Source organism: Sminthopsis crassicaudata, chromosome 6 (genome assembly GCF_048593235.1).
Source record: "Sminthopsis crassicaudata isolate SCR6 chromosome 6, ASM4859323v1, whole genome shotgun sequence".
Classification (NCBI taxonomy): domain Eukaryota; kingdom Metazoa; phylum Chordata; class Mammalia; order Dasyuromorphia; family Dasyuridae; genus Sminthopsis; species Sminthopsis crassicaudata.
Genome location: NC_133622.1, coordinates 205,098,276 through 205,120,792, shown reverse-complemented (window position 1 = coordinate 205,120,792; position 22,517 = coordinate 205,098,276). Strand labels below are relative to the sequence as shown.

General features: G+C 35.9%; 1 protein-coding gene across 4 annotated transcripts in view; it reads left to right on the top strand.

The window, feature by feature from the left end:
* Positions 1–22,517, top strand: part of SBF2 (SET binding factor 2) — a 448,846-nt gene that overhangs the window by 226,299 nt on the left and 200,030 nt on the right. For all 4 annotated transcript variants that reach the window (XM_074273454.1, XM_074273453.1, XM_074273452.1 and 1 more), the window contains exons 7-13: positions 11,175–11,307; positions 11,563–11,671; positions 12,306–12,419; positions 13,663–13,740; positions 14,695–14,808; positions 17,053–17,181; positions 19,675–19,773. In XM_074273454.1, coding sequence (XP_074129555.1) covers positions 11,175–11,307; positions 11,563–11,671; positions 12,306–12,419; positions 13,663–13,740; positions 14,695–14,808; positions 17,053–17,181; positions 19,675–19,773 — 776 coding nt within the window. The remainder of the gene's footprint in view (positions 1–11,174; positions 11,308–11,562; positions 11,672–12,305; positions 12,420–13,662; positions 13,741–14,694; positions 14,809–17,052; positions 17,182–19,674; positions 19,774–22,517) is intronic.

The window sequence follows — 22,517 nt, the reverse complement described above, 5'->3', positions numbered from 1 at the left end:
GCTTCAATCACAACACAGGTTGTCACCACCCCCTGACTTCTCAGGAGACCCTTTGGGGAGATGGGGACCTGAACCAGACATTGTCATCAGGGTCCTCCTGGGCCGAAGGGTCTTATACCTTACCCACAGTTTCCCCACTGACTGTGGCCCTCTACACTGTACAGATATTATTTTTTCTCATTTTAAAAATATTTTCCCAGTTATATTCAAAACAATTTTTTTACATTTTTTAAAATTTTAAAACTTTGAGTTCTAAATTCTCTCCCTTATCCCTATATTCAAATCCCATTAAGAAAGTACGCGTGAAATTATGCAAAACATTCCATAAGTCATGTTGTGAAAGCATAGGTCTTCCCCTTTAAAAAAAAAAATCCTCATGAAAAATACAGTAAGAGACAGAGAGAGAATGAGAATGCTTTGATCTATATTCAAACACAATTAGTTCTTTTTCTGGATATGGATAGGATTTTTCATCATAACTCCTTCAGTGTAGTTGTGGATCATTGTATTGCTAAGAATAGCAGTCTTTCATAACTGATCATGCACAGTATAGCTGTTTCTTTGTTCACAAAACAATTCACTTTTCTTGAGTTCATGGAGAATTTTCCAGGTTTTACTGAGAGCATCCTGCTCATCATTTCTCACAGAACAATAATGTATCATAATCACATACCATAATTTATTCAGCCATTCCCCAATTAATAAATCATGTTAGGTCAAAGGATATATATGAATTTATAGCCCTTTAGGATATTTCATATCTTTTGATCATTTAACAATTAGATCATAGCACTTATGTTTTTTATAAATTTGACTCAGTTTTCTATATGTTTGAGAAATGAGGCCTTGTCAGAGAAACTTGCTTCAAAATTCTTTTTACAATTACTATTGCTAACTGTTTATTCTATTCTTTCTCTCTTTTCACCCAGATCTTCCTCAAAAATGTTTTGCTACTGGCTTTTCCCTCCTTCAGTGTGTTCTCTTCTGTCACCCTTTTCTCTTCCCATAGCCCTTTTCCCTCATACTTTCCTATAGTGTAAGATAGATTTTTATACCCATATTGAATGCGTATGTTATTTCTTCTTTGAGCCAATTCTGATAAGAGTATAGTTCACTCTCTTACCCTCTCCTCTCTTCTGACCCTTCACTATAAAAGCTTTTTCTTGCCTCTTTTTATGACAGATAATTAACACCATCTTACTTCTCCATTTCCCTCTCTCCCATCCCTCTTTCACTTCTTAATTTTATTTTTTAGATGTTATCCTTTTGTACTCAACTCACACCTATGCCCTCTGTCTATATATACTACTTCCAACTGCCATAATAATGAGAAAGTTCTAATGAGTTAAAGAATTATTCTCCCATGTAGGAAGGTAAACAAATAAAGCTTATAACTGCTTTATGACATTACTTTCCTGATTATCCTCTTGTGCTTCTTCTGAGTTCTATATTTGAAAATCACATTTTCTATTTAGCTCTGATCTTTTCATCATGAATACTTGAAAACTCTCTATTTCATTGAATTTCTACCTTTTTTCCTAAAGGATTATACTCAGTTTTGCTGGATAGGTGATTCTTGGTTGTAATCCTAGCTTAACTACTTTTAGGAATATATTCTAAATCCTCCAGTCTTTTTAATGTAAAAACTGCTAAATTTTGTGTTATCCTGACCATGGCTCCACTACAATTGAATTAATTTTTCTGGATGTTGGCGATATTTTCTCCTTGACTTGAAAGTCCTTGAATTTGACTGTATTCCTGGGAATTTTCATTTCGGAATCACTCAGGAGGTAATCAGTAAATTCTTTCAATTTTTATTTTACCCACTGGTTCCCGAATATCAGGAGCTTTCCTTGATAATTTCTTGAAACTTGATATCCAGGTTCTTTTTTTGATTATGACTTTCAGGTAGACTAATACTTTTATAATTATCTCTCCTGGATCTATTTTCCAGGTCAGTTGTTTTCCTAATGAGATATTTCACATTTTTTCTACTTTTTCATCTTTTTGGTTTTGCTTTATTATATCATGATTTCTCATACAATCATTAGCTTCCATTTGCTTGATTCTAATTTTTAAGCAATTATTTTCTTCATTAAGCTTTTGTACCTCCTGTACCTCCTTTCCCATTTAACCATTTTTACTTTTTAAAGCATTCTTCTTCCCATTACCTTTTCGTATTTCTTTATGCATCACTGGCAGTTCTCTTCCCGATTTTTCCTTTTATCTATTTACTTGATTTTCATAATCCCTTTTGTGCTCTTTCATGACCTGAGGATAATTTTTATTTTTCTTGGAGTCTTTTGATGTAGGAATTTTGACTTTATTATTTTCTTAGTATGTATTTTGCTCTTCCTTGTCACCATACTAACTTTCTATAGTCAGGATCTTTTTCTGTTGCCTGCTCATTTTCCTAGCCTGTTATTTGGCTTTTAACACTTTGTTTAAAGTAAGGCTCTTTCTAGGAAGGAGGGTGCACTGTCCCAGGAGTTTTGTGCAACTATTTTCAGAGATCCTTTTATAGACCTGACCACAAGCTCTCTTCTGTGCTCTGCAACTATTAGGAGTGCCCCCTCCCCTCTATGGAGGGAATTTAGTGTAAGATTTAGTGTGCTAAAGCAACAAAGTCCTGTTTTGCTGACACTGGGGCGGGGGCTAGGGCTGTACTGGTATGGCCTTTGTTGAAATTGTGCACTGGACTCCCACCCTATTGTCACAGACTTTTTCTGCTGACCTTCCAAGTCATCTTTTGTGTTTCTGGGCTGAGAGGTGTGGAAGCCACCAGGACTGCCATTGATTCAGAGGTTCATAGGCCCATTCCTACTTATGTTGTCATCAGCTAGAAAATTATTCTGCTCCATCTTTTTGTATGTTTTGACACTAAAATTTGTTTAGAGTCATTATTTAAAGGAGTTTGGAGTGATTAGTAGGAGCACAGTGAGAACATGGTGAGTTTCTGCCTTTATTGCATCACCTTGGCTCTACCTCCCCTAGATAATTCTTAAAAATAAGAAAGGAAGGAACTTCCTAGAATCCTTTTATAAGACAAATATAGTCTTAATACCTAAACCAAGTAAGGACAAAACACAAAAGGAAAACTATAGACTAATATCATTAATGAATATCAATTCAGAAAATTTAAATTAAATCCTATATTTTAAATAAAATCCAGTGATTTATCCAAGAAATTATTCATTATGACTAAGTTAAATTTATACCACAGATGCAAGGATGACTCAATAGTAGAAAAATAATCAACATAATTAATCATTTTTAAAACCAAAATACCCATACTCGCATGGTTATCTCCATAAATACAGAAAAAGAAACTTCTTTAATGATGTACAACATTCATTAATGCTTAAAAAAAAATATTGTCAGAAAGGAACAATTTAAATAGCTGGATTGCTGAAGCAGTATTAAGCTTATGCTGCGCTGTACCAGTGTAATGAAAATGACAATATTACCAAAGTGAATTTACAATTTTAATACCATATCGATCATATTTTCAATAAGATATTTTATAGAAGTTGACCAAATAATAATAAAATTCATTTGGAAAAATAAAGGATGTAGACTATCAAGTACATTGATGAAAAAAGGTAGAGATAAAGAGAATAGCACTTCTAGTCCTCAAGCTATGTTATAAAATAGCAATCATTTAAATAATTGGAAAGACATTCAGTGCTCTTGGATAAGCCGAGCGAATATAATAAAGATGACAATACTCCCCAAACTAATCTATCTATTTAGTGCTATACCAATCAGACTCCCAAGAAACTATTTTAATGACCTAGAAAAAATAACAACAAAATTCATATGGAAGAATAAAAGGTCGAGAATTGCAAGGGAACTAATGAAAAAAAACTCAGAGGAAGGTGGTCTAAGTGTACCTGATCTAAAGCTATATTATATAGCAGCAGTCACCAAAACCATTTGGTATTGGCTAAGAAAATAGACTGGTAGATCAGTGGAACAGATTAGATACAAAGGATAAAAAAGGGTGCATCTATAGCAATCTAATCTTTGACAAATCCAAAGATACCAACATTAGGGATAAAAATTCATTATTTGGAAAAAACTGTTGGGAAAACTGGAAATTAGTATGGCAGAAATTAGATATGGATCCACACAACACCATATACCAAGATAAGATCAAAATGGGTCCATGACTTAGGCATAAAGAATGAGATAATAAATAGATTAGAGGAACAGAGGATAATCTACCTCTCAGACTTGTGGAGGAGGAAGGAATTTATGACCAGAGGAGAACTAGAGATCATTATTGATCACAAAATAGAAGATTTTGATTACATCAAACTAAAAAGTTTCTGTACAAACAATACTAACGTAAACAAGATTAGAAGGGAAGTAACACATTGGGAAAATATTTTTAAAGTTAAAGGTTCTGACAAAGGTCTCATTTCCAAAATATATAGAGAACTGACCCTACTTTATAAGAAACCAAACCATTCTCCAATTGATAAATGGTCAAAGGATATGAACAGACAATTCTCAGATGATGAAATTGAAATTATTTCCATTCATATGAAAGAGTGTTCCAAATCACTACTGATCAGAGAAATGCAAATTAAGACAACTCTGAGATACCACTACACACCTGTCAGATTGGCTAAGATGACAGGAACAAATAATGATGAATGTTGGAGGGGATGTGGGAAAGCTGGGACACTGATACATTGTTGGTGGAGTTGTGAAAGAATCCAGCCATTCTGGAGAGCAATTTGGAACTATGCCCAAAAAGTTATCAAACTGTGCATACCCTTTGATCCAGCAGTGCTACTACTGGGCTTATATCCCAAAGAAATACTAAAGAAGGGAAAGGTACCTGTATGTGCCAAAATGTTTGTGGCAGCTCTTTTTGTTGTAGCTAGAAACTGGAAGATGAATGGATGTCCATCAGTTGGAGAATGGTTGGGTAAATTATGGTATATGAAGGTTATGGAATATTATTGCTCTGTAAGAAATGACCAGCAGGAGGAATACAGAGAGGCCTGGAGAGACTTAAATCAACTGATGCTGAGTGAAATGAGCAGAACCAGAAGATCACTGTACACTTCAACAACAATACTGTATGAGGATGTATTCTGATGGAAGTGGAAATCTTCAACATAAAGAAGAACCAACTCACTTCCAGTTGATCAATGATGGACAGAAATAACTACACCCAGAGAAGGAACACTGGGAAGTGAATGTAAATTGTTAGCACTACTGTCTGTCTGCCCAGTTTACTTGTACCTTCGGAATCTAATACTTTTTTTTTTCTTTTTTTTCTTTTTTTTTTTTAGCATTCAATAAATATTTATTGATTAATTGACTTTTTTTTTCTTAGAAAGTTTTATATATATATATATTTTTATAATATTATCCCTTGTATTCATTTTTCCAAATTACCCCCCCTCCCTCTATTCCCTCCCCCCGATGACAGGCAATCCCATACATTTTACATGTGTTACAATATAGTCTAGGTACAATACATGTGTGTGAGTATCATTTTCTTGTTGCACAATAAACATTAGAATCCGAAGGTACATGCAACCTGGGCAGACAGATATTAGTGCTAACAATTTACATTCACTTCCCAGTGTTTCTTCTCTGGGTGTAGCTACCTCTGTCCATCATTGATCAACTGGAAGTGAGTTGGATCTTCTTTATGTTGAAGATTTCCACTTCCATCAGAATACATCCTCATACAGTATTGTTGTTGAAGTGTACAGTGATCTTCTGGTTCTGCTCATTTCACTCAGCATCAGTTGATTTAAGTCTCTCCAGGCCTCTCTGTATTCCTCCTGCTGGTCATTTCTTACAGAGCAATAATATTCCATAACCTTCATATACCACAATTTACCCAACCATTCTCCAACTGATGGACATCCATTCATCTTCCAGTTTCTAGCTACAACAAAAAGAGCTGCCACAAACATTTTGGCACATACAGGTACCTTTCCCTTCTTTAGTATTTCTTTGGGATATAAGCCCAGTAGTAGCACTGCTGGATCAAAGGGTATGCACAGTTTGATAACTTTTTGGGCATAGTTCCAAATTGCTCTCCAGAATGGCTGGATTCTTTCACAACTCCACCAACAATGTATCAGTGTCCCAGCTTTCCCACATCCCCTCCAACATTTATCATTATTGGTTCCTGTCATCTTAGCCAATCTGACAGGTGTGTAGTGGTATCTCAGAGTGGTCTTAATTTGCATTTCTCTGATCAGTAGTGATTTGGAACACTCTTTCATGTGAGTGGATATAGTTTCAATTTCTTCCTCTGAGAATTGTCTGTTCATATCCTTTGACCATTTATCAATTGGAGAATGGTTCGGTTTCTTATAAATTATGGTCAGTTCTCTATATATTTTGGAAATGAGACCTTTGTCAGAACCTTTGTTTTTAAAAATATTTTCCCAATTTGTTACTTCCCTTCTAATCTTGTTTGCATTAGTATTATTTGTACAGAAACTTTTTAGTTTGATGTAATCAAAATCTTCTATTTTGTGATCAATAATGATCTCTAGTTCTCCTCTGGTCATAAATTCCTTCCTCCTCCACAAGTCTGAGAGGTAGACTATCCTCTGTTCCTCTAATCTATTTATTATCTCCCTCTTTATGCCTAAATCATGGATCCATTTTGATCTTATCTTGGTATATGGTGTTAAGTGTGGATCCATATCTAATTTCTGCCATACTAATTTCCAGTTTTCCCAACAGTTTTTTCCGAATAATGAATTTTTATCCCTAATGTTGGAATCTTTGGGTTTGTCAAAGATTAGATTGCTATAGATGTACCCTTTTTTGTCCTTTGTATCTAATCTGTTCCACTGATCTACCGGTCTATTTCTTAGCCAATATACCAAATGGTTTTGGTGACTGCTGCTATATAATATAGCTTTAGATCAGGTACACTTAGACCACCTTCCTCTGAGTTTTTTTTCATTAGTTCCCTTGCAATTCTCGACCTTTTATTCTTCCATATGAATTTTGTTGTTATTTTTTCTAGGTCATTGAAATAGTTTCTTGGGAGTCTGATTGGTATAGCACTAAATAAATAGATTAGTTTGGGGAGTATTGTCATCTTTATTATATTCGCTCGGCCTATCCAAGAGCACTGAATGTCTTTCCAATTATTTAAATCTGATTTTATTTTTATGGCAAGTGTTTTGTAATTTTTCTCATATAATTCCTGACTTTTCTTTGGTAGATGGATTCCCAAATATTTTATACTCTCAACATTTGTTTGGAATGGAATTTCTCTTTGTATCTCTTGCTGTTGCATTTTGTTAGTGATATATAAAAATGCCGAGGATTTATGTGGATTTATTTTGTATCCTGCCACTTTGCTGAAATTTTGAATTATTTCTAGTAGCTTTTTAGCAGAGTCTTTGGGGTTCTCTAAGTATACCATCATGTCATCTGCAAAAAGTGATAGTTTAATTTCCTCATTTCCTACTCTTAATTCCTTGAATCTCTTTCTCGGCTCTTATTGCCGAGGCTAGCGTTTCTAGTACTATATTGAATAGTAATGGTGATAGTGGGCAACCTTGTTTCACTCCTGATCTTACTGGGAAAGGTTGCAGTTTATTTCTATTGCATATTATGCTTACTGAAGGTCTTAAATATATGCTCCTGATTATTCTAAGGAATAGTCCATTTATTCCTATACTCTCAAGAGTTTTTAGTAGGAATGGATGTTGGATTTTGTCAAATGCTTTTTCTGCATCTATTGAGATGATCATATGGTTCTTATTAATTTGATTATTAATATGGTCAATTATATTAATAGTTTTCCTAATATTAAACCAGCCCTGCATTCCTGGAATAAATCCTACTTGATCATAGTGTATTATCTTGGAGATGATTTTCTGAAGTCTTTTTGCTAATATCTTATTTAAGATTTTAGCATCAATATTCATTAAGGAGATTGGTCTATAATTTTCTTTCTCAGTTTTCGATCTACCTGGTTTAGGTATCAGTACCATGTCTGTGTCATAAAAGGAGTTTGGTAGGACTCCTTCATCCCCTATTTTTTTCAAATAATTTATATAACATTGGGGCTAATTGTTCTTTAAATGTTTGGTAGAATTCACATGTGAATCCATCTGGCCCTGGGGATTTTTTCCTGGGGAGTTGATTAATAGCTTGTTCTATTTCTTTTTCTGAAATGGGACTATTTAAGCAATTTATCTCCTCCTCTGTTAATCTAGGGAGCCTATATTTTTGGAGGAAGTCATCCATTTCACTTAAGTTATCAAATTTATTGGCATAAAGTTGGGCAAAGTAACTCCTTATTATTTCTCTAATTTCCTCTTCATTGGTGGAAAGATCCCCCTTTTCATTTGTAAGACTATCAATTTGATTTTCCTCTTTCTTTTTTTTGATCAAATTTACCAAAGGTTTATCTATTTTATTGGCTTTTTCATAAAACCAACTCTTGGTTTTATTTATTAATTCAATAATTTTTTTACTTTCAATTTTATTGATTTCTCCTTTTAATTTTTGTATTTCAAGTTTAATTTTTGGTTGGGGGTCGGAATCTAATACTTAATGTGCAACAAGAAAATGGTATTTACACACATATATTGTATCTAGGTTTTACTGTAACACATGTAAAATGTATGGGATTGCCTGTCATCGGGGGGGAGGGAATGGAGGGAGGGGGGGATAATTTGGAAAAATGAATACAAGGGATAATATTATAAAAAAAATTACTCATGCATATATACTGTGAAAAAAAATTCCAAATTAAAAAAAAAATTAGAATTAGGTAAACAAAAGCTAATGAACTCTTACGAAATAAATAATAAAATGAAATCAAAAATATGAAGAAAAATAAATAAAATAAAATAGCAATCATCATGGCAGCTCAGCAGAACAGAGTAGACAAGGAGGCCTCAAAAACAATAGAACTCACCTTCACAGAAAACATAAATTATTTAGAGAAAGAACTCTAATTAATGAAACCTGTTGGAGAAATTGGAAAGTAGCCTGGCAGAAATTAAGCTTAAACCCAATATTTTATACAATCTTCCAGTATACTTTCTAAATGGACATATTCAAGATCAAGATTATATTATTAAATATTCAAGATTATATTATTAAAGATGAGAGGAGAATCTGATTTTATGCTACTCACTGATAGGGGATATATTTTAATCAAAGATTAAGGGCAATTACAAAAGATAAAATAGATAACTGAAGAGATAAAGGTAATGTTTCTACAATATGAAGGGAAGTGATCAAATAAGGAAAAAAAAATCTTTTTATCAGTTTTCTCAAATAAAGCTGTAGATATATGACTAATCAAAATTCCCCCATAGATAAATGTTCAAAGGAAGAAAGTGTTTTTCTCCTAGCATGAGAATAAGTATTATAGGAGTCATGGACTGAAGTCAGAGGTCCAGAATTCATGAAAGTCCTTTCTCTGAAGTATACCATCTGTGTGGGCAAGTCATTTAAACTTCCTAGGCCTTAGTTGTTTATCATTAAGAAGTTAGACAAGATACCATGTGAGTCCTTTCTAGATCTAGATTTATAATCTGAAGAGATATAAAGTATTTTGAGAATTTTTCCAAATGGGGAAAAGCTTGGTGAATAAAGGAATATTTGAGCTGGGCTTTGGGATAGGGATTAGGTATATGGAGGAAGAGATTAAAGGCAGAATGCCGTTGCTGGCGGAGGAGACAACCTAAACAAAGTCAGGAATGAAATGTTCAATTGTTCATGTTCAAATTTGGTTGGAACATTAAAGAGCATAAAAGAGAATGATAGTAGATGAGGCTGGAAATGTAGGGACCAAAATATATGAAGCTTTGAATACCACCATAACTAATCTTAATTTTGTTCTATTTTGCTCAGAGTAGGTGGTATAGGAGATAGCTAGCACCAGACCTAGTCAGGAGGACCTGAACTCAAATATAGCCTTTGATATTTATAAGCTACAAGGCTCTCATTCCTTAAGTTCCACCTGCTTCAGTTTTTAAAAATGGTATCAAATGAGTATCATGGTAGCCCTTATCCTTCAAGGTTGTTAGGATCAAAGGAGATAATTTTTAAAGCATTTAGCACAGAGCCTAGCAAATAGTAGACACTTAATAAATTAATCTTTCCTTCTTCCTTCCTTCCTTCCTTCCTTCCTTCCTTCCTTCCTTCCTTCCTTCCTTCCTTCCTTCCTTCCTTCCTTCCTTCCTTCCTTCCTTCCTTCCTTCCTTCCTTCCTTCCTTCCTTCCTTCCTTCCTTCCTTCCTTCCTTCCTTCCTTCCTTCCTTCCTTCCTTCCTTCCTTCCTTCCTTCCTTCCTTCCTTCCTTCCTTCCTTCCTTCCTTCCTCCCTCCCTCCCTCCCTCCCTCCCTCCCTTCCTTCCCTCCCTCCCTCCCTCCCTCCCTTCCTTCCCTCCCTCCTTTCTTTCCTCACTTCCTCCTTCCCTCCCTCCCTCCTTTCTTTCCTCACTTCCTCCCCTCCCTCCCTTCCTCCCTCCCTCCCTTCCTCTCAAGGCTGCTTCTTTCTGTGGTTCATTTTGGCCTACAACTACTTTGTGGGCCTGCTGTGTTTGGCTCAGAATATTCTTTTTCTTAAAATTATTTATCAGCTAGTTCATTTGTTCACTTATTTATGTTTTACACTCCCAACTGGTTACAAAAGTAAATAAGTTTTAATGAAAATGCTTCAGTTTTTCAAAGGACTAATTTATCTTTGTAGTTATTAAGACCATTTCTGAGTCTTATCTCGTTTGTGACTGCTACTACCGCATATGTTTCCAAAAAAAAACCTCACTTTATTTTGCCTCATTTAATCCACTAATAGCTCTGGCTAAAAAACATCATTATTTCCCTGTACCTTTTTTTTTTTTCTTTTTTTACCACCATTATTTCTACTCAACACATAGCTTCAATTATAGAAAGTAAGTTCAACCATAATAGACAATATCCAGACTATAATAAAACAAGGAGTATTATACTGAATTTAAAGATCTAGATAACAATTTGAAAAAACAGCTAATTCATTGGCTTTCTGCTTCCTTGAGCTGCACCACATAATTTCTTCCAGTCATTTCAAAAGTACTGATTTTTCCTTCTTGTCACTTTAATATCTTTCTTCTCTGTAGGCAGTATTTCTGAGGTATGTACATGCATATGGTAAAATTATGTTCTTGTCTTTTCAGGAATCCAAAATGTCCTCAGCCTCTTTTGTGCCGTACTCACAGAGAACAAGGTTCTCTTTCATTCAACCAGTTTCCAGAGACTTAGTGATGCTTGCAGAGCACTTGAGTCTTTAATGTTTCCTCTTAAATATAGGTGAGCTTTTTATTAACTGGCCTCAATATTTATTCTCAATTTATGTACTCTTAAAGTTTATTAAATTAAATAATATATGTGTGTTTGAGCTACTTACATATGTCTCACTGAAGGTTATACGATAAACTGACTCCTAATTTTGAAGACTGTTACTGATAAAATTCTAGGCCACATTGAGGGAATTATAAAGAAAAAATGTATACAAAATGAAAACAAGAAAATATACTTAATGTGATTTTTAAAAATTACTCCTAGTTATCCTTATATCCCTATTCTTCCGGCTCAATTATTGGAAGTTCTAAGTTCACCAACGCCTTTCATTATTGGAGTTCATTCTGTTTTTCGTACGGAAGTCCATGAACTGGTAAGCATTCATATTTATGATTGCTATCATTTAAAAACATTATACCATATCTCTTTATTTCTAGTGATACCTTTAGTGTTAAAATATGTTTGTTAATTTAATTATCAATAAAAAAAAGCAACAATAAGAAAGAGTGATAGGATCCTTTTGAACTTATAAGTGCCTGTTTTGCTTTATATATCTAGAACTAGTGCTCCTGGAAATGTCTATTCGTTTAAATAATTTTTGTTTCATAGAATATTAAGTTTCTATTATTCTTCAATGGTATAAAAATTGATATCTATTATCTATTTCACAGTCAAACAATAATCATATCCTCCGTCAAACTGATTAAACAAAATGAATTTGAAGTTTCTTCGCTAATGTCTTCGCTAATGTTATTAACACATTGTCGATTCTAAAAGTTACTTTTGCCAATGAGCATAGGAAATACTTTTCATTCTTTTATCTGCCCACCTGAGATGAGATGCCTGCCTGTGTTCATGTCAAGTCATTATTACTAGTAAATAATTATTTGATTGAAATTTGCAAGTGATATTAACAGAGATGGTATAACTAACAAATAACAGAGAGAGAGAGAGAGAGAGAGTAGTTCAACTCAGTTTCAGCTTTGGTTCATTTTTGTTTCTTCCAGTTAGACGTCATCATTGCCGATTTGGATGGAGGCACTATTAAAATCCCTGAATGTATTCACCTCTCCCCGCTCCCAGAACCACTGTTACATCAGACACAAATGGCCCTTTCTTTGGTATGTCATATTTGTAATGGTGACTTTATTTAAAATATCAGTGCAGAAATCAAATGGTTGAAAATGTAAGGGTATTAAACACCTATTTAGTTGAACACTATGGTTTCTAGGTTCTGAATCGCTATGTAACATGACATGTCCCCGTGGATGAAGCTAGAATTGCTCTCTGGGAGACTTGGGCACAAATCTAGCCGCAGACCCTTACTGTCATCCCAGGCCAGCCTTGTCACCTTCCCCCAGTCACATTATCACTGTGAGGAGCAAGTCAAATGATGTCCTCATTCCTCCCCCGGCACATCCAGTCAGCTGCCAATTCTTGTCATTTCAAGCTTCCCAACTTTTTCTGTGCCTGGAAGTTTCCTCTCTTCACATAGCCAACCCTCTTGTTCTGGGCACCTTTCCCCAGATTCATGCAGGGGCTGTCTACTTTGGCTTCCTTCCTCAGGTCTCTCTCATCTCCAGCTAATTTTCCACACAGGGGCCTAGAGCACAAGGCCCACCACGTCCTTCCTGGGCCCTGGGAACTCCATTGGCTCCAGGTCTTGAAGGCTCTTCACCACCTGGATCCCATGAGGCTTCTAACCTGATTCCACATACTACCACATACTACACTCCACTGTAGTGCAATCATACTTTATTTGCTCAAAGTTGTTCTTCAAATAATATATAAAATATAAAGTTCTCTTGGTTCTGCTCATTTTGCTCTTCATTAAGTCACGCAGCTCCTCTTTCCAAAATCACTGAATTCATCATTTCTTATAGCACAGTAGTACTCCATCACAAGGCTGCACCTCAACTTATTCAGCCACTCCCCAGTTGAGGGGTGTCCCCACAAGTCTAGGTCTTTGCCACCACAAAGAGAGCTGCTATACATTGTAGAATCTACAGGTTCTTTTCCTTTTTCCCTAGTTATCTTTGGAAATAGACCAGGTACTGGTATTTCTGGGTCTAACGATATGGGTTGTTTGATAATTCCTTGAGAATAATTCTAGATTGCTCTCCAAAACATTTGGGGACACCCTAGCTTGAGTATGCAATTACCCCACCTGGAAAATAGGTTTCCACCATTGTCATCTTTGCTGACTAGCCTGTTAGATGTCAATCTGAGTTTCTGAGACAGGGGATTATTGTGCCCAAAAGGGCAAAGATTTTGTGTGTATCAAAGTGACTCAGCTCAACTAGCACAGAAAAAATTTTTCCAGAGTATTGGGACAATTTGTTTATTAAAATATTTATTTTTTAGATTTTGCACCCAGATCTGGAAGTAGCAGATTATGCATTTCCTCCGCCACGGACAGCTTTGTCACACTCCAAAATGCTAGTAAGTTTATAAGAATTATTTTTTATTTTCTTTATAATAAGTTTTTAAAAGGCATACTGGGGTTTGAGGAAAAATATTTAAGGAAATGGTATCTCAGCTCCCTTAATTTCAACCAGATGAGCATCCAAGTCTTCTTTCAGCAGTCAGCTAAAAGAGAAAGCACTAGCCTGGAAATCAAAAGCCTGACAATAGGAACAAGGGGAGGGCTGTGTTTGGGGGCATGCTATTTTTAAGTTTAATTGTTTTATCTAGATAAATATCTAAGATCAATGTAGCTTTAACATTTCCATAATTATTGCACATGTATAATTCTATCAGATTGTTTACTGCCTCAGGAAGAGGGGGGTTAGGGAGAGAGGGATAGAATTTGAACCTTAAAATTTTAAGTACAATTGTTAAGGTTGTTTTTATATACAATTAAGGGAAAATAACATATTGTTTTAAAAAATCCCATGATCATGAAAATCAATTTACACCCCCCCCCCAAAAAAAAATCACTCTATCAATATAGGAAAAGCTAATCTTTTCACAGAGGAACTCTGATAGAATCTCTTCATTTTTTTGATCTAATGTATCTTTGGATTATACTTAATTTAGGAGTGATAATTTTTAGTGTGGTTATTGAATATAGTTGGAAGGAAGAGGGGGTTTTCCTTTAGGCCACAGGCAAACGAAAGAATTCTGGAGCATTTATTTAATGGAGATAAAATCACTGGGTGTAAGGTACAGAGAACCAGAATAGAAGGAGAGCCCAATTCTCTGGACAGAAAGTTGCCATCTTAGAAGTACTGAGCAAAGATGAAACAACTTCTCAGAGCTGTTACATGGGGTTCCTTACATGGGTGACAGGGAAGAAAAAATGATTCTCAGTTCCCTTCCTACTCACTGATTCTTTGGCTCTTGTTGTTGTTCTTGTTTCAGAAAAGCTTAATATCTTTCGCATCTTATTTTCAGGATAAAGAAGTGCGGGCAGTTTTCCTTAGATTATTTGCACAGCTTTTCCAAGGTTATAGATCTTGCCTACAGCTTATCAGAATCCATGCAGAGCCAGTCATACACTTCCATAAGGTAACCAACATTAATAAAACTTTCAGCCTGTGAAAGGAAAGGAATGTGCTCCCCCTTTTAGAAGTAACACCAGGGGATAAGTAAAATGTGAAGTCACAGAAGAAATAGGCAGTACAATGTAATGAGAAGGGTATCTGACCACAAATTAGTGGACTTTAGATCTCTTAGTTCTGCCATTGGCTGACCTCTCTCTGGACTTCAGTTTCCTCTTCTATAGAACAATAGAGTTGGATGATGGCACGTGGGAAATGATTTCATTTGACCCTTACTCCATTCCAATCAGTATTAATCAGTTCAATGCAGTTTTATAATAAATAATGATTATTAGTGATATGCTCATCTAGAAACAGACACTAAGTTAGTCATTTAATAGTCAGTATAAGAATAAACATGTACTAATACATATTCCATATACATCATATAAGGATAATTAGATAAGGTAGATTCTTATAGCAACCAATTATATTAGGCCTCAAACTTTTATCCAAAGTTCACCACTTATTTACTTCCTTCATTAAGCATTCTTGGGCAACCACAAGAAAGCTGAGAAAGTTTTTTTTTTTTTTTTTTTTTTTTTGCTCAAATTCCAGGCCTGGCATGAGTGGTGTGATGTGGAAAGCCCCCGATTTGTACCTCTTATGACCACTTAGTTACTGAGATGACTCTTGCCTGGCCTGTCTTGTAACCACCCAGATGCTAATGCATTATTTCTGGTCCTCCTGAAGGATCAAAATCAAGACTCTCAGGGAGAGTCTATATTTTGCCCCATATATTGCATGTTTGGGTATCAAGCTTTTTAAAATAAGGCCCTCAGAGCATGAGGAAGATCTGAGATCCACTTAATTAGAGGGAGCCTTGAACCCTTTAATCAAATACTAATGGTGTGGAGCTCTACCTCAGTGGTCCTTTTTGCAAATTGGACAATTTTGAATCCCATAGCTGTTAATTAATAAGAAAAATGTTCATTGACATTTACATAGCCCTTGTCATTTATAAAGCATTTATTTACTTTATCCCTTTTAAATCCCTTTTGTCCCAGGGAATGTCACAAGTATCCTCATCTACCTTAGTGGTGATTTCTGCAGCCCCAGTGAGCTCTGACATGTTGTCATTCTGAGCCTTAGGGTTCTCAAAACTTACGAGATCTCCAAAATGGATACTTACTTCCTTTTCAGGGATGTTATCAGATCTGCTTTTTTAATAAGCATGTTTCTATTTTTTATCACATCATGCACTTTTTTCATTTGTCATTTTTTTCAAATAATCATAGCTCACATTTCTGTAGCATTTTAGTATCACTAAGATGTTTTCCTCTTAAGATCACTGTGACCTTGAGCAATGCTACAAAATCCATCACACTTTTTTCCTTGTTGGATCTTTACAACAAACCTGCCAGAGAATGGCTCAGATGACTAAATGAAGCATTCATTAAACATTTGCCATGTGGGAATTACTGTGCTAAGTGCTGGGTATACAAATAGCAAATCAAAACAATCCCTTCTCTCAAGGAGCTTACATTCTACTAGAAGAGACATTTATGAAGGTTGCAGGGGCAGGTCAGATGGAAAGGTCTCAACAGAGCAAAACAGATAGTAAAGTCTCTTTCATGTCATTTCCACTGTTAAAATCATTTCTTTTTTTGATGATGAACAGTTTGACAGTGCCAAAGATTTTGGTGGCAAGAACTTTCTTTTCAAGGTCTTCAGTAACTAATGCTGCAGTCCCTTCAGGAGCAGTGGCTGTGCTGCATCTCTCATGGGCTGCCACTCAAGATGATGATTGATGGTACCAGGTTAAAACCTTGTGTTCTCCAGGCTTTGGGATGAATCCCATGGAATCTTCATGGAATGAAGGGACATGATGGTCAGGATGGTGATGGTTATTTGATTCAGTGATACCTGCCTCCTGTGTCTCCCTCCTGGCTACTCTAGCTAGTTTGGGTGTTCTGTCCTGGGATGACTGTGTCTTAGAAAAGGACTTGTCTATAATCACTTAGCTAGTAAATCACCATGTCAGATTCTTCTGAGTCCAGTGTTGTGCCACAATACCATGCTGCCTCTAAAAGAGCATTTTTAGGATCAAAACATAACATGTAGCACCTTATCATATACTCTTTAAAATAGTGGTGCTTTCTCATGAATTAGAGAAATCTGGCGGGTTTGTTCTTTTATATTTACATTTTCTCCATATGTACCTTAAGAAGTTATTAATTGGTCTCTCCTTTTCCTATTTTCTATTCTACAGACAGCTTTCTTGGGACAGCGTGGTTTGGTTGAAAATGATTTCCTCATTAAGGTGCTTAATGGAATGGCATTTGCAGGCTTTGTATCAGACAGAGGGCCTCCATACAGATCCTGTGATCTCTTTGATGAGGTATGAATTATCTAGAGAAGAACTTCTTACTTAACCTGAGATCCACTGATTTTCTGAGAGGTCTATGAATAAATTTGAGGGAGTACATAAACTTAGACAGAAAAGAAACATTATTTTCACTAATCTATTTAAAAAAACATTATTCTAATAAGAACTTCATAGGTTCAGAGGACTTTTAAAGAAGTCTATGATATAAAAAGGTTGAGTGAATTGTGTGTATGACAAAGTGAATATAAAGCTGTTTCAGTCAAGAAACCCTGGGTTAAAACTCCAACTTGACATCTACTGCTAGTTGTATGACTGTCACCTAATATCTCTTCTGACTGTAAGTTGCAAAGCAGCTGCAATATGCATTGATAGAAGTAATTTTCTACTCCAATATAATCACAGGTAGTTTTCTACTCCAATGTAATCACAGGTATAGACAGGATTAAAGTATTTTAATTTAATTTAATAATAATTTAAATTATATTCCATTTTATTATCTGGAGAGATTACATGAATATTTAGTAGTGAAGTATGTATTAGAAGCAATAAACATCTTATTGGAACTAATGGGTTTTTATGAAAATAAATTAATTTTAAAATGTATTTGATGTAACTTTGCTTTAAATCTTAGAGCAATTTCAATACAGTCATAATAAAATTATAATCTTCCAGCCTTTATAGCACAATATATTGAGCTCTTTCTTATCAAGCTCAGCCTTCTGAGAGCTACATGGATGTCCTAAATGAAGGGATAGATCCTCTCTCAGGTTCCAAGTTTACCTCTTTAAAGGATAATATGTGACATATGCAGTATATCATCATAACACTGTTTGACATCAGGATCCCCAGTATATTAGGAAATCCAGAACACAGCGTCTAAGAGGTTTTTGGGGGAATTATAAAAATGACAATCACAACTTTAGAATTGGAGGAAAGCTTAGAAGCCTCTCCATCCTTGAAAGACTCTCAGCTATTAGGCACGTGACAAACAGCCATCCCATATACCCTTGGAGAGCCAAGAAAAAAAGTCCCCCGCCTCCTGAGGCAGCTCTCTTATTTGTGTGGGAGTTCTTAGGGTTCAGTAGTGATTCTTATTTTTCTCCCATGACTTTCACTCATCCTATTCCATTTCCTCTGACCCTTACTGCCAGTGTCTGTGGGCACTTGTTTCCTCCCTGATAAAACAACAGGGTCAGACAAGGACCTTGTGAGAAACCTGATGTAATCCTAATTCTAACCTCGCTGCCACAGCTGCTATAACTCTCCCCAAGGCTTCTCCACTCTAAACAGCCCCAGTTTCTTTAATCTCTCATATGATGTAGACTCCAGACACATGATTGAAATTCTCTAGCTTATCAGTGGACTCATACAGGATGAGAAAACATAGAGGGTTTTGGTCAGTTCCATCTGATGACTTTTATTTGAGATGGGCAGAAGCTCCAAGGCAGACACTATACCAATGATTTATCTTACATATTCCTCCAGTATCTAGATCATTGCCTTGTCCCCCAGAATGATGTGTTCATTGTGCTGACTGAAAACCAGTCTTCCCAATTGACATGTGTTCACCAGGCCCAAATCAAAATGATGGAGTGCTTTACTCTTCTGTTCCCTTTTGAGATGAATGCTGCTTAGGCTGCTGGCAAGACCATCACAGCAGGGATTGGCAGCTCACAATATGTATGCCTTAGGTAGCATGTGAGACGGACTGAAATCTTTGCACACCTCTGTTTGTGTGTTTCTGACTGCAGCGTGGGGGCGGGGAGGCATGGGGAGGGACCTGCCCAGTCTCCTCAGCAAGATGATCAGCTACTCTTATAAGGGGAGGTCTATAGTTTCAGTTGTGTGTGTGTGTGTGTGTGTGTGTGTGTGTGTGTGTGTGTGTGTGTGTCCAGTCCATATCTGTTGCATATCTGTTCTCCCCTTAAAGAGCTTTCATCTGGTAGAAAGGAAATGAGACGTATAAATATGATATCAAAATTGCACAAGTGCTAAAGTTGCACGAAGGTTCCTAGGAGGGAAGAATTGTTTCTTGCTGAGGAGATAGAAAGCATGCCTCTTAACAATTTCTAAAGTAAGTACACATTTAATTGTGAATTGAATGGCTGTAGTTCAGAGGAGAAGAGGCCAGAATTACAAGATGATGTACTTTTTTTCTGGAATGAAACTTCATGTATTGGTGAAATGTTTAGACCTCCTCAATTCTAAATGTTACCAATTTTATCAGTTTGAGGATCATCAGGGCTCCTGTGGGCCCCAGAAACATTTTTAACGGGAAGTTTTATCCTACATCATTAGAGAATGGTCATGGCACTCCTATGCCATGAACCTGAAGCCTGAACAATAGCCATTATCCTAAGGGGGGGGGGGGGTTGTTGATTCTTAGCATGATAGTTTTATGTTTATATTTAAATTTGTAAATAATATGAGATTCTTGTACATTTTAATAATGTAGCAGTTAATTGATGTGGTTTGAAATTCACCAACGGGCTTTTGTTTCCTCAGTTGGTAGCCTTTGAAGTGGAGCGAATTAAAGTCGAAGAAAGTAACCCTTTGAAAATGATAAAGCACATCAGAGAACTTGCAGAGCAGCTCTTCAAAAATGTAAGTTACATTCGTGTCAATTTAGTCAAGTCAGGAATGTTAACGGTACCAAATGAGGTGATTTATTGTCTACAAAATTGAAAAGCAGCCTCCTTCTGGTGATAATCTTTTTGCTCTGGTTTAAAGCTGTGGGACTATAAATTGCATGGTTTTACAGATGGTACTCTACAACCTACGTTGAAATAGCTCACATTTTTTAGACTCATTTTCTTGTCAATCACAACATTATGAAAACCCCTGGTTAAAACCTTTAGTTTGGCCTTTGTCTTTTGGGAACTAAAGTGAATTTGCAAATGTTTTCAGTTTTCCTAAAAGAGTATTGAATATATACATCACATATATATCAAACTCATTTTGGAGCCAGAACCACATTACTGTAGACTTTTGTTGTTGTTATTGTTGCTATTTTTGTTACTTCTTCCAATCAGTCTGTCTACTAAAAAATATCTAGATCTTAGGTTTTTTGGATACTAGTTTTAGTGTTGTTCCTTGATTAGGGGGAGTACTATGTAAAATATAGGGTTTTCAGTGTAACAGATTTAGTGAAATAGTTTGATCTAAAGGTCTTATCTGAATTTCAAAGATACTTATTGTAATATTCTTCTCTAAAATGTAATATTCTCTGGGAGCAGATTTCTTGGGATACTTCTGGAGACAGCCTTAGTTTCAGTTCAATGATCACAAGTGCAGCCAGGTATTAAAGTCCAATTCCTTTATTGTCTCCTTCAAAGTCTTGTCTCCTTCCTGGGGCCTGGTTAGCTTTCTCAGAGGCCTATTTCTCTCCTTGGTTCCGAGAGCTCCTGCCGCTAATCCTTTGCCTCTGCCAGCTTCTGCCTCCAGCTCCCTCCGAATGTCTCTGAATCCAAAGGTTTGTAATTCAGTCTCTATCCAGCACAAAGGTGGAAGATGGAATGAATCTGTCTCCTCTTCTGAGAGCTTCTAGAAGGCTTCTCCCTTCTGGCCCTGAGACCTCCTCCTTATGTGCCCCACACTGAGGATATACCAATCATATCACTAGGAAACCATTATTTGTTGTAGAATTAAACTAAACTACATTTAACCACTGTCTCCTCAATTCCACTTAGTAGTTTATTTCAAGTTCTGGCCCATAACATCTCCTTGTTAGGGTCAGATCCAATCATACTGAACCATACTAAATTAGATAATTATTGTCTCTATCAATTCCACTGACTTAGCACCTTGTAAGAATCCTAAAACATATGACATTAAGAAATATATAAATGATGGAATTACATTCTCAGAAATTTAGTGTCAACATGGTGAAAATCAGTGAATTGATTGCTGTTTAAGGTTCTAGTATAAGTTTGTGCTTGGGTTTTTATAATAAAGATATAGGATAAAATATGAATAAGAGAAAAGAGAGGAGTGGGAAAGTTTCTTGATCTGTCTTAATCAGACATCCAGGCAGGGTTAGTCATAAGCCAAACTTACAACAGAAGGAATCATGGCTATCAGCAGGACTCAAATTATAGGTAATTAATGCAGGTGTAGAAGAGCCTATTTAATTTTTAAAATTTATTCTTTTAAAAAAATACATGTAAAATGTTTGTTGATATTTTATTTTTATTTCACCTACAATTCCCAATGTATATATCTCTAAATTCTCTCTTTCTCCCCTTGAGATATAAGCAGGGAAAAAAAGTTGAAACTAAACAGATGGGTAGAGCTCAGATTGTATATTAGAGACAACCAATTAGCTGAACTCTCCCAAGATAACCCTCCAAATAACTTTAAAATAGCACCTCAAATCAAATTTTTCAGTGGCAGGGCCAACAAAGGTTAGGGTGAAGCACTTATTTCTAGCCCAAGGAAACTTGATGTTGGCAGGAGCAGGGCAGAGCCAAGAGGGCATTGTAAAGACAAGGACTTCCCTGACTCTTCTCATATTCCCTTCTAAACCACATTAAAACAACACCTCAAAATAAATTCTGAAGTGAGAAAACCAATAAAAAGATAAGGTGAAATAATTTTCCAGCCCAAAGTAACCTAGAAGGTTGTCAAGAATAATCGGTGGTAGCTTCCAGAGCTCTCAGATGGTAATAGGATCAGAAAATGGATCTGAAGGAGATTATAGGAGACTCTCTAGGGTTCTAGGCTCTATTTTATTACCTATATGTGGTTCTGGATCACAGTCCCAGGGTTAGGTGGAGGACCAGAAACAGCAGAGACCACAGCCACATTTCCTGGGTAGAAAAGAATGCTTGTGGTTCCTCACAGATCACAGTATAGGTCAGGGTAGTGTTGTCCACACTTCTGAGATTATACCACCTTGAAAGAACTGAAATTTATAGACCTCAGTCCTAACTCTGAATACAGCAGCATGAAAATCTAATGCCTGAGACAGTATCCCTTCCACCCTGGGAATGCAGCCCAACTTTAAGATAAAGTTAAAATTCAAGATAAAGGCAGGAAAAATGAGCAAATATCACAAAAGAACCTGACCTTTCAAAGATACCATAGTGACTTATAAGATCAAATCACAAACTTAGAAAAAGATAATGAGACCAAAGCAGCTATACACAGAGGTTCAAAGAAAAGTTGTGAATTGATCTTAGGCCCTGGAAGACCTCAAAAAGTATCTTTAAAATCAAGTAAGGAAAGAGAAGGAAAAACAGAGACAAGAAATTTAAGTGATACAAGAGTCAGTATTTAGAGAAAATTGTGTATCTCTAAGTACTTAGATTAATAAAATAAAGATCAGGTCACTGAATTGGGCATGCAAC